Source organism: Sphaerodactylus townsendi, linkage group LG03 (assembly GCF_021028975.2).
Source record: "Sphaerodactylus townsendi isolate TG3544 linkage group LG03, MPM_Stown_v2.3, whole genome shotgun sequence".
Taxonomy (NCBI): Eukaryota; Metazoa; Chordata; class Lepidosauria; order Squamata; family Sphaerodactylidae; genus Sphaerodactylus; species Sphaerodactylus townsendi.
Genome location: NC_059427.1, coordinates 91,071,382 through 91,087,062, shown reverse-complemented (window position 1 = coordinate 91,087,062; position 15,681 = coordinate 91,071,382). Strand labels below are relative to the sequence as shown.

Sequence of the window (15,681 nt, the reverse complement as noted above, 5' to 3'; positions counted from 1 at the left end):
GGGGTATGCTTCAGTCCTTCTCCCTACAGGTCCTCCATAACTGGATTCCAGCCGACATGTCCGATACCGACTCGAGGAACGATGCCTTAAAAAGCGAAGCCAGGCCACACCTGCGAGGGATGGAACCAGGTCCCCCCGAATTACGGTACCGCGTCCCATAGCCTCAGCGGACTTACAATCAGCATCAGAACGACCGAAGATCCAGAGGATCCAGCCAACCCGAAGACTCCACTTGCGGCAAACGATACGCCTCTAGGCAGCCAAGAATCCCAAAGTTGCAGCCTCTGCGGCATTATGCATTCGCGGATTTTACAAGCCATCAGCAGCTACTCCATACAACTAGCCCCCACGGTGACCAATCGGTCGCACCCCATGGAGATCTTCATCTACAACCGCCATCCCTCGCTTTCCTCCCCACCGGCCCCGGCTGGAGATTTTGAACTTACAGCCGGGAACATCCTGATAGGTTAACCCTTTAAGGAACTCTCCGCTGTTTTCAGCCACTTTCGAGACATTATCGGAATACGCCTTCTTTCACAACCTTGCATTCCTCCAAGAATCACCCGAACTTACAACGCTAAAAACTATCAGTAGCTCTCTCTGCAATCCTTAGGGATCCATGGACTCTAACGCCATCACTCAATAGTTTTGGTAGTCAAACAGCAAAAGCCAAGCATTGGACGAATTAATGCAACCACGGGTTGCCTTCTTTCGTGCATCACCCCAGCCTATGTATCATTTTAGCCATGTTTATTGTTTAAATTTATTTTGCATGCCCGATTTTTTTGAAGTTATGTTACTTTGCTTTATTGCTGCATTTCCGCCCGTCTGTCTGCCGGGACTCTCTGCTACCGCCTCACCATGCGTCCTACCCAGGCTCCACCCCAGGGCCGGACACTACGCTTCGCCGCCCGCTCCGCTCTGCCTTTCGATCCCTCCTGTCAGAACAATCACGATGCAGCATGCTTTCCAAAGGCGGAGTCTGTCTCCCTCGCCTTCCTTGTAGGAGCCCCGGACTTATTTCCTGTACTATTGGCCAGCCGACTGGCCTGTGCCCTTCGCGAAGTCCACCAACTCCACCTTCATTGCCCTGGATGCCCCGGAGCCTCGAACAACAAGAACCGTTAAGCGGCGTTAGATGTCGATGCGCCATTGACTGCATTACCAAAGGCGGTGAGAATGTACATAATATGTGTTGCTTTGATCTTTCTGATAATTCCCAATTGATTACGTGAACTACAAGAAGATGATTCCTCTAACCTGAAATGCTATTGTACAGCTCTGCATTGATTTAATTGGCGTGCCTTGTTATCCGGATCTTGCTTCGTTCAATGTGTGTCTAATATTGCCTGTAACCTGTGTAAGAAACCCCTCGAATTTCCCTTGCCCCGCAGCCAAGTTCTAATGTTACACAAGCAGCTCGGTCAGCTTGACCAGATGGCGGAGGAGACAAGCGTCCCTTTAAATCGCCCTTTAGCATTTTAGGTTCCCCCTTTTTCTAAAATGTAAAAAAGGAGGAGATGTAGTAGTGCACTGCCGACCCAGCAGTGCACGTAGTAGAAAACGTTGCGGAATACGCCAATGGACTCTCACGACCTTGCTGAAAAGATTGCACCGCACCCCCTCCCTCTCATCACCCCATGAGTCGGTTGCGGGTCATGAACTGCTTCGCTCCAAGTGTCACCGGGCGCCAGGGACAATGGTCTTGCCCCCAAGGTGAGGATTAAAGAGGCTCCAGAGCGCTTGCGGCTCCTCTCCGCACGTAGCCAGATGAGATCATGCATCACATGGTGATCCCCCGACCTCCCGCTCTCCCGGAACTCCCCCCGGTCCTCCCTCCTACACGCCCCCGATAGAGTAACAATAAAAGGTGCCAGGAACCGGCAGACGGGAGATTCGCTAGGAACACGGACCTCCGGTCTCCCGCTGCTGGCGGTCTCCACCAGATGTTATCTCCGCGTCTCGTCTCGTTCTTGCGCTGACCACGTGGGTCGACTACAGTAAAGAAGTTGTATAGATGAAGTTTCTTTGTGTGGTAGAGAGTTATTGTATCCTTTAAAATTATGATCTTTGTTTTATGCCTTTTTGTTGCTTTTCTTCCACTTTGAGCAACAGAAGAAAAATGCTAACCTGCGATTTCTTAAGAGTAGAAATTATTGTTTTGAATATTATGATATAGGCTATAGCTGAAAAAGGAAACTTTTAATTTTTCAAGGAGATAACATGGAAAAGGATTTTCCATTTGTATTAACACAAAAATGCAGGGGTTGTGCATAAAGGAAGTATACTTTAGTTTATTAGAAAAAACCCAAGGTTTAAAAACATTCTTTGAGGGATGCAGTAGACCTTTCTGGCTAATTTGTTTTGAAACCATGAGAAATCTGTGCTAAAAAGTTGACGTAGTTGCTTTTAAATTCCACAGGTGAAACTGGAATTGGGAAATCCACACTGATGAACACACTTTTTAATACGACATTTGAGACCGAGGAAGCCAGTCACTATGAGAACGTTGTCCGCCTACGGCCACGGACTTATGACCTGCAGGAAAGCAATGTTCAGCTGAAGCTGACAATTGTGGATGCTGTGGGGTTTGGGGATCAGATAAATAAAGACGAAAGGCAAGTCACTTTCTGATTTTGTGCAGAAGGAGCGAAGGGCTTTGGCAGGACTGTTTTGCACATAGGCTAGAAAGAGAGAAAACTAGAAAAGAAGGTTCTGACTGTCAATGTAAACTTCCTATAAAGACAAAATGCAAGGAAAATTGTGCTAGCAATACAATCTATTATATTATCAAGTGGCCCCTGGTGAATTTCAAATGCCTGTTCAAATGTCAGATTGTCATAAATTCACTTACGTATATTCGTTAATTACTGTTTCATACTGGCCAAATCTAGCTGAAATATAGCTGTCCCCGTACTGGAATAACAAAAATAAAGCTCAAAATAGTCAGAGTGTAATACTATGTAGATCCAAAGATTATATGTACTTCTAACTGTGTATAGAGAATAGCGACTATGGAAAAATAATGTGAGATATATTAGGGAAGATGTATTAGAAGATCTATAAGGGAAGAAGAAAGAAAAGGAAACGGAAGATGATATGATGAAAATAACTCACAGTGTGTGTTATAGAACCTCACTGAATCTCCTGTTCTTCTGAAAACAAACTGACTAATCCAATGTCAGTAGCTGAAAATGCTTTCTGGGGATAGTGATTATCTTAGCTTTGGGATAGATTCTTCCAGTCCCATTGTTAGGCACAAAAATGTTTTAAAGACAGCGGTTATAATTTCTGGAGATTCAATGCCACCTCAGGCAAATCAGTTGGCTCCTAAACTTCATAAACAAAGTTGCACCAGAGGAAGGAAACTTTGCCACCTCTTCGCTCATTGTCTTTGCAGCTTCTGTGCTCCTGCAGGTCAGTGGGACCTCCAACAACACTGTGGGGAGCCAACTGGGAGCGTGCAGCAGGGCCAACAGGACAGCTCATTTGAAGCAAAGCCATTGCCACTGTTGCTCACAATTACACAGAATGTGGATCAGATATTTGTGTTTAGCTACAGCCAAGTTCAACCAAGTGAGGGAAGACCCTCCTAAACTTTAATGCTAGTTATAATTTTTGTTCAAGCAGCTTTTGGCAGTGAAAGAATAGAATTGATTTCCATCCATGAAGCATTTTGGTCCAACTAGCATCTTGTAAACTCAGTTTTGCCAAAGAATTAACTGCCAAAGACCAACCACTGAAGTTTTTAAATGTGTGAAAATTGATTGAATTGTGAGATAGTCATCAATTGTCACTCTCCGTAGTCCTATCTAGTTCAGTGTGCCATGTTTGCCCTTATAATGCAATACATGATTGCATATCAGAGACCTGAAACCCATTTTCACACTGTCACCCATTTCATTGCTCCTTACATACACCATCTTTTACTTAATCTTAGCTTACCTTCAGGTGGAGTATGTTGTTAGCAGTGGTAAAGTTTTTAAAAGGTACTGTTAAGTCCCCTGAGTTCAGAAAAAACTTGATAGATGGAAAAGACCTTGTCATTCTTAGCACAGTTGTTTTTGTTTTCAAACACTGTACTTGAACTCAGAAAGTGTAAATTGTACCATTCAGGTTCCTAATTGAATTTGTTTTTAGTTACAGGCCAATAGTTGATTACATTGATACACAATTTGAAAACTACTTACAAGAAGAATTAAAAATACGTCGTTCTCTCTTCAATTATCATGATACGAGAATCCATGTCTGCCTTTACTTCATTACTCCAACTGGACACTCACTTAAGTCCTTGGATTTGGTAACCATGAAAAAACTGGATAGTAAGGTATGTACTTGAGCATGTACATCCCATGAACATTAATTTTCAGATAAAACAATAGCTATTTCCTTCAACTTCTGGAAGCACTTAGGATGCCAGGTAACTTGTGAGAATCTTCAGTCCCCTTCTCTCTTAAAGAAGATACAAGCCAATGGTGTTTTTTTTCTTTCTCCATCTTTGTGAACATTCTGGCTAGCTTCTCCCTTTTCAAAATTATACCATGGAAACTTTTCGATTCTTAGGATTGTTATAATCATTTAAAAAATTCTAAATACCATTTTTCTGGCATGCTGAAGTAGTTTCTGGTAGTAGAGGCATGCATGAAGAGCAGCTGTGTTGGGGAAGGGAAATATTTATTGTACATACAGATTAGTGATCACGGATTTGTTTAAAGTAAGCTTGTCCTGACAGTTATGTTGATTGGAACAACAGTTAACAGATTAAGTGATAAGATGATGGTTAACCCTATAAATCACTGTCAGACCACATTATAGTCATTCTGTTTGAGTTGCTGCTGTTGTGATGCAGTAGGCATTGGTCTATGCTGCTGTATTGGAGTTAATCTAAAGTAGCAATTATGTACGACAACATATAGCCCAACATGTTATCTTAGGAATGCTGAAACAGTTATTTCATTATGGGAGACAGTTAGTGAGCTCATTCTTGCTGGTTAATAACTGTCGGTTTCTTAAATGGTACTCAAGGAAGAGAATCAACTCTTCTGAAATTTAGGCTGTGAATGGAGCTTGAGGTCAGATTGTTGGTGTCAAAAGAATCATGTTAAATTCTTATGTGTGGCTTTTTAATCTTTAAGATTATTTACATGAGCCAACCAGTGCTGCTTATTGATATAAAACTTAATTGGGACATCCAGTCTGTTGGAAATAAAATTAGTCCTCCTCTGTTTGTTATTGCTTTTGGCTACAGGGTGAATTGAATGGATTTTTTTAGCTTTTGTCTGTGAGGAAGGGAGATTATTCTGGATACTTACAACCACTGCTTAGATGGATGCAAATCTAATTCACCACCCATAAAGATCTGTATTACATAGCAAGGCAGGGATATGTTTTAAATCAGTCTACTTTCATATTTGGCACATGCTCTGTGTGCAGAGCCACATAGAAAAGTCAGGTGAGAGAACATTAACAGCCGAGTTTTTTCACTGCAGCTTGGCCACACTTGGCAGTTGCAGAACACAGATATGAGGTTCAAAGCTAGAAATATGGACCCAAATACAACCAATTAAAGGTGTTTCCAGTGCTGAACAGTGTTCATGTTCTGCCTTGGCCCAACAAAGGTTCTGAAGTAGTTGTATATGACTACCTGGTAGTGTGATGATGAACAGAACTCTTCTGAAGCTCAGAGACTGTTGTTCTAATTTTACAGAAGTTTGTTCTGGGATAGAAAGAATGCAGTGATTTAATGGGAACAGGGATTGGTTTGGAAATGAGCTTTTAGAGGACACATTCAGGGCCAACTTGGAGGTATGTGGGATAGGTAGGAAATCATGCTCTCAACTTCCATCTCATTTTGTCTTCTTGTCAGATGTGGTTTTGATCTGGTGTTTGGGTTGACAGCAAATATCTGCTTCACAAAGATGTAGTTTAGTGGCAGGCAGTTGGATTAGTTGCATGTTGAAGGAGGGCAGCTTTGCGATATCAGCAAAATGATGTCAGATATGAAACAGACTGTCTGGGTTTCCTGTGATGATGTCAAATGTTGCCCGTCAGATTGGCTTCCCCAGGGTGGAGGATCTTTCCGCACAGTTTGCTCCTCCATCATGCTTGTATTTTCAACTAAGCTCAAAACCAGCTGTTGCCTACTGTATCTCATTACTTAACAGACAGCCAAAAATTGTCTTCAAAGCTGAATTCTTCAGTTAAATAATAGCTGGCGGGGACTGCCGTAGAACCAAGAGAAGCAGACTGGAACTGATCCATGTCTGGCTTTTTGAAGTGGGACTTTAAAAAAAAGAATTTAAAAAGCTAACTCTGTCTGATTAGCCACATTAGTAAGATGTTTGGTTCTGATTTTAGAAAAAAGCACCTGCATCTGAAAGTGCTTTTGTGATCTGCACTTGCTTTATTGTATTGCTTCTATAATCATTGTGACTTGGATTTATTAGACCGTTTGGGCTGCAAGAGGAAGGGAGAAGTGAACAAGTCACATTATGGGGGTGGGGAGGGGAGAAATCCACCCACAAAAATGCTCCAGTGGACCCAAGCCTATATTTGACAGTAAAGGGCCAGGCCCATATGAACAGCCAAATACACACCACAGGGCCAGCTGTTATGATGTCACATGTTCTCTGTGGAGCTTAAGGCTTGTAGAAAAATCTGATTTTAGTAATAAAAAAATAGTAATTTGGGAGTGAATCCTGGCAAGAAGCGAACCAGATGGTGAGCCAACAGCAGCTAGAGTGAGGAAGACTTGATTTGCAATATAGAAGTGCTTTGGGGCTTCCAATTAAAATGTGGAATTCGCTTCCAGAGGATGTGGTGCTGGCCACCAGCATAGACTTCTTAAAAACGGATTAAACAGATTTATGGAGGATAGATCTTATCAGTAGCTATTAGCGATGGTGACTAGAGGGGAGCTTCCACGTTCAGAGGCAGTCAGCCACTGAATACTGGTGCCATCAGGCAATATCAGAGAAAATTCTTGTCTTCTGTGCGGTGTTGTTGATCCTCCAGAATAATTGGTTGGGCACTTCTTATGTTCTTATGCCCACAGAACTCCTGTAAGGCAAACAGATTTTAGTTAGGTATATCTTTTAGAGGACATTTCTTATTTGTCAGAATATTTTAGATATGAATACTCAAAAATCAAGAGACAACATATGTGTTGTCTGTTGTTGTCACAAGCAGAAGTGTTAAAATTGTTGTCACAAGCAAAAGTATTAAAATCTAGTGACTGAGATCCAGGTTGACGCTCAAGGTTACCAGAAGCGTATCTACAGAAAATGGTGCCCAGAGCAAGCTCTCAAACTGCACTCCCCCCAATTTCTTGCAATCTGGGTGTCATTCTCCTATTTCTACACCCCAAGATCACATTAGCCTTTTTTGTCACTGCATCATACTGGATGCTTATTTTTAACTTACTGTCCACCCTTGACACCAAGATCTCATTCATACACAGTGCACTCAGTAGTGTATTCCCCCATCCAGAGAGAGAGGGTGGAATGAATGAATGAATAAATGAATGAGGGGGAAATGGGAGAGAAATGCGGAGAGGGAAAGAAAGGGAAAAGAGTGAGCTGCTTGGGCAGGGAGGGGAACATCGCCCATGTTTCACCCTCCTACAGCTGCCCCTGCTGCCGCACACACCACAAAAAGCTTCTGGTTTAAAATTAGGCTTAATTTACTTCTAGGCAAGTGGTGCTGTGGCTGGGAGGAGACTGGGGATGGGGACAGGCCCAAGAGAGCATGCTTTCCCTGGTCTTGCCCCTGCCCTCAGTCTCCTGGCCACATCTCACCTAGAAGTAAGCTAATCTTAATTTTAAAGCAAATTGAGCCACTTTTCTCTGCCCCCCACCTCCAATACTGCCTCTGGTCCTTTAAGATTGGCTTACTATTAAATGGCAAAACCGGTCTAGATCATTTGGGGTGGGGGCTCTTCCTAGGGCTTGAGCCCCCTGGCCACATGTCCAAGGGTTACACCATTGTCTTGCATAGGACAACAGAATTCTTGAGTTTGGATAGGTGATTCCTATATTGTATCACAAATTGCCTTTGAAAACTCTCCCCATCCCAGGCTCAAAATCAGTTTGCTTTGCAGCACAGGAGACAGGAGAGATGGTTGTTTTGGATAAACAAATCTCCTTGGATTCTGCGAATTTGTTTTATGGTTCTTTGGCCAGGATCCAGTTTTAACTACTTTATCTCACTATTTTATGACTCAAAGAGAGAATGCAAAATTCTCACTTCTGTGTGTTTTTGTACAATATACCATACACCTATGTGTTAGTATAAGAATGGTGAATTCATATTATAAACATGCACCTTTCATCTTTTTGCATCTGTGGGCAGCTGGGTAAAAACCATCATCAATGAGAAACAGGTACACAGTTGGGGAAAGCACCTCTAGCTTAATATAAGTGAAACTGGGTGTTTTTACAGTGCTGCTTCATGGTAGTTTACTGGTGTATACTTCTGCCCTGCGATGGATTTACAATGCTCCAAATCCTTTTCCTCTATTGCTTTTGATGAGCCAGTTGCTGATATGGATGTAGAGGCAGCATCCACTCTGCTAATGGAGGAAAGTGGCACCTGGAATCCTCCCCACCAGTCAGGGGGACACTTGTGAGTGTCAAGGCCGTCGTCAATCTGGCTGAGGAGTCTCTGGTGAATTGAGAAACCATCAGGGGTTTTAGCGTAGAAGGTTTAGTGAAGTACTCTTGTGTTCTGCCTGGGGTGAGGGGAGGCATATGTTACAAAATTTCCAAATTGAATGTCTGTCTGAATAAAACCTGTCTGCTTTGGTTACCTTTTTAAATGTTAACATCGGTGTGGAGAGTAGTTCTTTAACTTTCTCAAGCCATCCACAATCTTAGCCATATGGGTTTCCTTACTTACTTGGTGGGAGGGGAGTTCCCAGCCATAAGGCAGCCCACTCCCTCTTGTTCGTCCTGAAGTGTGCAGGTCCCCTTCTGGGAAACAAAAATAGGGTTGCTGGTGGCAGCAATCTGTATTGAAGGTATCAAAAGGTAGGCTAGCGAAGCTTAACCTTCCTTGAAAGAAAACAGGTCCATTGCAAGGGAAAGTCACCTTCCCCTGCCATGAGCTGATTGTTACCCCCAGTTCACACACTTAAATATTTTTAAAAGCCCACACTAAAAGCTAATTGCTATAGTCAAATGAATCAATGATCTAGAAGTTAAAAACTATATTTTACCAGCTGCCAACTGCTACAAATTGTGTCAGTTCACAAAAGCAATGCTATAATGTATTATAGGAGAAGGCTGGAACCAAAACAGCATGAATGTATATGAATGTGAGACAGGGGGACTTTCAGTTTCTCCTCCCGAAGTGAGACAGCCTTTCAGAATGGTATTTATTTACTTCATTTATGTGCTGCTTTCCTCCCCCAGTGGGGACTCAAAGCAGCTTACATCTCCTCCATTTTATCCTCACAGTAATCCTTCTTCCATGCCAGAGTTAAGATCTCGGTCTCCCAAATCCTAGTCCAACACTGTAGTCACTGTGCACACTGGCTGTATGGAAGGAACTACCTCTTTTCCATATGCATACAGGAGTATGTTTTCTGCTTGCATGGGACAAGAGGGAAGATTGAATCACAGGCAAAATCTGTACTTTTTACAAATTCTCATCTTTTCCAAACAAAATACGATAATCAAGGGATCAAAAGAATAAATTCTGATGAATATTGGATTTTTTAAAATTCCTTAACTGCAATCTTAATGAAGAAAATATTTGCAATGGAAAGTCATTTTTTACACTGGTTAATTTACTGGATTGTGCCATTACTTTATGCACTTTGGGATGAATGTATTCCTAATAGTTCTCATTTTTGTAGCTATACACTGATATCTTTAAGTGTACTTCATAAATTGTATTCTGAATTGCATTATTAATCATTGTGCTAGAAAGATGTGAATATATTGCTGTCAGGGTGATAATATGTACTAACTTAATCTTGATGTTGAGCAGCAGTGGCGTAGTGGTTAAGACCAGGTGCATTCTAATCTGGAGGAACCGGGTTCGATTCCCAGCTCTGCCGCCTGAGCTGTGGAGGCTTATCTGGGGAATTCAGATTAGCCTGTGCACTCCCACACACGCCAGCTGGGTGACCTTGGGCTAGTCACAGCTTTTCGGAGCTCTCTCAGCCCCACCCACCTCGCAGGGTGTTTGTTGTGAGGGGGGAAGGGCAAGGAGATTGTAAGCCCCTTTGAATGTCCTACAGGGGAGAAAAGGGGGGATATAAATACAAACTACTACTACTACTTCTCTTCTTCTCCCCCTTCCCCTTCCCCTTCCCCTTCTCCTTCTTCTTCTTCTTCTTCTTCTTCTTCTTCTTCTTCTTCTTCTTCTTCTTCTTCTTCTTCTTCTTCTTCTTCTTCTTCTTCTTCTTCTTCTTCTTCGAGGTGAAAATGCTAAGAATACTCCCATTACAGTCCAACAAGTTTGATATGGCCAGGGAGAGAATGGCCATTATAGCAACAGGAAATTTTCCATTGAGTCAGTGACCTTCACCCCACCCTCCTCTTGGCCTAGTTGAGTATGTGGTAGAAAAGTAGCACCTGGTCAGGGAAGATGGAACCCCAGGTGAGCCCGACCAAAACAGGCTTGGCAGAGGCTCCCAGCTGAGCAAGGTGTGGTACTGGCTGGCTCTTTCACCCGTCCTCCTTTGCATCTGTGGGGGCAGGCAGTGTGACTGGGCAATTTTCCTTCCCCTGGTTATAGCATAAACTTTGAAATTATAAGGGTCATGGATTAGAGTTCTCTGTTCTTTGAAAGACTAGAATCCAATCCAGAAAAGCCTTTGTGCTATAGTAAGATGCCTCAAACAATATGTGCTTGATAGTCAGTGTTCTGTTTTACTAATTATTTGCAAAATGCAGATAAATAATTTGTTAGATAAGTATAAAATAGGTCATGGAAATACTTGTAGTGATTCTATATTTAAAAGAGTTTAACATTTTACATTATTTTGGTAAAAAATATTTCTGATGGGAAATTCTTATTCCAGTAACTTACAAAGCTTTTCCAGTTATCATAATAATATATTTGATTTGACATTTCCTTTTTTCACGGGATCTTACCAAATATATAATCCTACTCATATATTCCAAGTCCTTTTAAATCCGTCTGGACCACCAACCTCCTCCAATTATCTAGTCAAGTCACTTGTGGCTATAATTCTGAATAGTTTTAATCAAGTTACAGTCTGTATGCAATAAATTGGCCTTCATCCTCAAGCACTATATTTACTAACTCCTGCACATGTTACTAAAGCAGTAAAACTGCTCCACCCGCAGACAAGGAAGAGGTCATTACCTAACTTGGTGGACTCCACACATGCAGGTGAAAAAACTTGGGAAATAGTATAAAGGAAAAAAAACTTTTTAAAAATGACCAGAAGAAGTATTGAATACACCCAAGCGAGAATGAAACATTAAATGCCATCAGGAATCTGCTAAACAACAGAGAAGAGATCAACCTGCTTATGTACCTGTGAGTTTAGGAAATCCTGGAAGAAAAGAACTTTGAGGATTGTTTTGTGTCCCCATGTGATTCCTATTTGCTTTATAGCAAAAGCATGTGTGAGTGTATGTACAAAGATAAAAAGGTGTAGCACAACCAAAGCTTGAAATTCTTTGATGGCACCTGCATGCCAGTGGTGGGATTCAGCAGGTTTGCACCACTTCGGCAGAACCGGTTGTTCAGATGGTGCTTGTAAACAACCAGTTGTTAAATTATTTGAATCCCACCACTGCTACATGCTATGTCTCATGTCAATCACGAGAACAGCAAAATCAGTCCATTCACATATGCAATGAGGGTCTTTGAGTACTCAACAGGACTCTTCAGAAATTCAAACAAAAATTCATTAGAATTAGCTAAAATAAAAGTAACTTAGGTAGATGAGTACTGAAAATGTGTTTGTAAGTACTGACTGTTGATAGAAGTCAAGTGTCAGTTAAAGCAAAAAAAGGTGTGTTTTGTATCTTCTTGCCATGACCCTGGAGTGGGTGAACATCCAAATCTTCTGTACAGCCCTCCCAGCTTGTTTTTTAATTATTTGTGTTGATTTTCCTTCTGTCCAGGTGAACATTATCCCTATAATTGCCAAATCTGACACCATTTCCAAGAGCGAATTGCACAAATTTAAGATTAAGATAATGAGTGAGCTGGTCAGCAATGGAGTCCAGATCTATCAGTTCCCCACAGATGATGAAGCTGTAGCTGAGATTAACTCTGTTATGAACGTGAGTAACGTACTTCCCCTTTGTATAGCTTTGTGTAGCAGTGGCAGTTCTGAAGTAAAGATAATGGCTTGGATCCTCTGGGCCGTGAGTGCAGCAGCCTGTTCCTCCCTACCTTATCTCTGACATATGGGTGATAGAGAGAGCCTCATGGGAAAGATGCTATGTCAGGGATGTGAAATTGCCTTCACCTTCCTCTTCTGTTGGCAGATGTAGTGAGTTATTCATTTGCACAAGGGGGGAAGGGGCAGGTGAAGCAGTGGTGTAGTGGTTAAGAGCAGGTGCACTCTAATCTAGAGGAACCGGGTTTGATTCCCCACTCTGCCGCCACTGGCGTAATGCCCATTGGGCAAGGTGGGCAGCTGCCCAGGGCATCACCTTGTGGGGGGCATCAAAATGCTGGGTTCGTTTTTGGGTATTTTAGTGGTTTTTCATTTTTGGCCTGCAGGGGGCGCAGTTCTTAGGCTAGCGACACCAGATTTTCAGGGTATCATCAGGAGACTGTCCTTATGCTACCCCCAAGTTTGGTGAGGTTTGGTTCAGGGAGTCCAATGTTATGGACTCCCAAAGGGGGTGCCCCATCCCCCATTGTTTCCAATGGGAGCTAATAGGAGATGGGGGCTACAGTTTTGACGGTCCATAACTTTGTTCCCCCTGAACCAAACTGCACCAAACTTAAGGCCTGAAATCATTCAGAGAGCATTCTCCTGATGAGATTTCCTGAAAGTTTGAACTGTGCCTTCAAGAAGTATTGCCCCGGCCCCCCACAGCCTACAGGCCCATTGACAGCAATGCAAAAAACTCAATGCAGAACAAAGATTCTTGGGCAAATTTATAGGATGTTTCACACTGCAGGAGGTGCATTTTTTCGATGTGCTCGGCACCAACATTTCAAGGGGTGTATCATGTGGAGATAATGGCACCCCCCAAGTTTGGTGCATTTTTGGTTCCAGGGGTCCAAGAGTTATGGACCCTCAAATGGCAACCCCATCTCTTTAGCAAAGAATGGGGGATGGGGCACCAACTTTGAGGGTCCATAACTTTGGACCCTAAACCAAGAAACTGCACCAAACTTTGGGGGGTACCATAAGGACAGTTTCAGATGATACCCTGAACTTTTGAGGATGCCAATACGTCGAAATAAGCCCCCACTGCAGAACATCTGAAACATTGCCCAAGAATCTTTGTTCTGCATTGAGAGACTTCTATATTGCTGTCCATGAGAGTTACGAAGAGCTGAGAGAGAGGATTCTGAAAGGCACAGTCTCAAAACTTTCGAGGGTCTCATCAGGAGACTGCCCTGATGATACCCCAGGTTTGGTGCAGTTTGGTTCAGGGGGGGGGGGGGCAAAGTTATGGACCCTTAAAACTGGGGGGATGGAACACCCAGCGAGTCCCATAACTTTGGAACTCCTTGAACCAAACTTCGGCAGACTTGAGGGGAAGTAGCATAGAGACAATCCTAGATGATATGCTGAAACTTTGGTGCTGATATGTCTAACAATGCACCCCCTGCAGGCACCAATGTCCTGGTGCAAAAAAATTTGGTCATGGTGGAGTGGCCGCCCATGGAGGGGGGGGGGGGGCATCCAACTCAGGTTTTGCCCAGGGCTACAGTTTGCCCAGGGCTGCCTCGTTACGCCCCTGTCTGCCGCCTGAGCTGTGGAGGCTTGTCTGGGGAATTCCAACACACACCAGCTGGGTGACCTTGGGCTAGTCACAGTTCTTCTGAGCTCTCTTAGCCCCACCTACTTCACAGGTATTTGTTGTGGGAGGCGGGCAGGAAGGAAAAGGAGATTGTCAGCCCCTTTGAGTTTCCTTACAGGAGAGAAAGGGGGATATAAATCCAACTCTTCTTCTTCTTCAATGCTCCCCTCCTTTGTGGCAACAATGCAAAGCATTTGGTGCAAAAGGACCAGTTTTCCGGGGCTCACAGGAAGCAGCTGGGGGTCCTGGAGGCAGGGAAGAGAAGTGGCAATAAGAGCTTTCTGCTTATAGCTTCTAGGAGACCAACCTATTTAAACTCAATTCATAAGAGTGTTTAAGCTGCTGCTATTCCCCTTTGTCACTGAAGTCCTCTTTTTTTTTTTCAAAAGGGTGTGAAATCTTGGGCAAGCCACTCTACAGACCAGCATTGCATCTGCAAAGATATTTGAGCCTCTCTGGATACTATCCAGGGAAGTTTCAAAAATCATTGTTAACTGGGGGCCTGCCACTGGTCTTTTTTTTTTCATTTGCCCACCCAGCAACTTGCTGTGCTTGGAACATTTAATGGTAGTATGAATATGGAATGAGCAAGTCTGCCTACTGCCAAAAATGAAGCAACAGCAAGAGCAATCATCTTTTTGGTGAACTGTAGGTAAAATTAGATTAAATTACAATTGTATGCCCTACCATTTTCCTCACTGAGAGAATGACTTCTAAAATTGGCTTATAAATGGCTTATAAAATTCTTCCCACCTGCAGTTTATCCTCACAACAACTATGTGAGGTAGGTCTGGCTGACAGTGTGATTAACACAAAGTCATCTGGCTAATGCAGCGGGATAATTAATTTTAATTTACTCTTGAGACCCCTACATGTTTCATGTATACTTCATCAGGGGGATATGTAAAAGACCATAGTCTGAACACTTTTCATATTGTACTTCCATGGTGTATAAGGGATTTGAAGCTGAATCTACAAGGTCCTAGTCTGAGACCACACCACAGTGGCTCTGTCAGCTCATGGAAGTTCTTTCCCACTATACTTTGTCTCTGCTGCCTTTGTCCCCTGTGTGGAACGAAAGCTGCTTACATTATTTCCCTGTCCTTCATTTTATCCTCACAACAACAATCCTGTGATGCAGGTTAGGGTAATAATGTGTGACTGGCCCAAATACACCAAGCACAACACCTCGGCAGAGGTTTAATTCAAACCTGGATCTCTTCTATCTTAATCAGCCACTCTACTCACTACAACACACTTTCTTACTGCCTTCCCTGACTGTGCTACTGCCAGTCCCCTGGCTTCTTGTGAGTAAACTTTTGCTTTGTACGGATATTCTGGAGCCATTCTGGGTCAGGATATCTTGATTCCCCTTCATGTCGGACATTGAAACTCCCAAGATTATTCTGAAGCTAGTGGATAATTTTAAACCTTCTAGCTTAGAAAGTTTCCAAATGCTTAAGTGAATCTGTGTGCACATGCATATAGTTCTAGCAGTGGCTGAGAGAAACAGCCAAGCATATTAAACTCATGACTCTCGTTGTTAGGCTCACCTGCCATTTGCTGTTGTGGGAAGCACAGAAGAGGTGAAAGTTGGAAACAAAATGGTGAGAGCTCGGCAGTATCCATGGGGTGTGGTACAAGGTAAGCCAAATGCTATGTCTGTTTGACAAGTGCCATGTACACTTGCCCTGAGTGGGTGTAAAGG

General features: G+C 43.0%; 1 protein-coding gene and 1 long non-coding RNA gene across 4 annotated transcripts in view; one reads left to right on the top strand and one right to left on the bottom strand.

Annotated features, from left to right (window-relative positions):
- SEPTIN8 (septin 8) overlaps window positions 1–15,681 on the top strand; it is a 95,994-nt gene that overhangs the window by 55,144 nt on the left and 25,169 nt on the right. For all 3 annotated transcript variants that reach the window (XM_048488356.1, XM_048488355.1, XM_048488357.1), the window contains exons 3-6: window positions 2,423–2,618; window positions 4,141–4,327; window positions 12,108–12,269; window positions 15,521–15,617. In XM_048488356.1, the coding sequence (XP_048344313.1) occupies window positions 2,423–2,618; window positions 4,141–4,327; window positions 12,108–12,269; window positions 15,521–15,617 (642 nt within the window). The remainder of the gene's footprint in view (window positions 1–2,422; window positions 2,619–4,140; window positions 4,328–12,107; window positions 12,270–15,520; window positions 15,618–15,681) is intronic.
- The window catches only part of LOC125428361, a 29,059-nt gene continuing 17,657 nt past the window's right edge, over window positions 4,280–15,681 (bottom strand). Inside the window, exon 3 of the long non-coding RNA XR_007243810.1 lies at window positions 4,280–7,059. This is a non-coding gene — a long non-coding RNA (uncharacterized LOC125428361). The remainder of the gene's footprint in view (window positions 7,060–15,681) is intronic.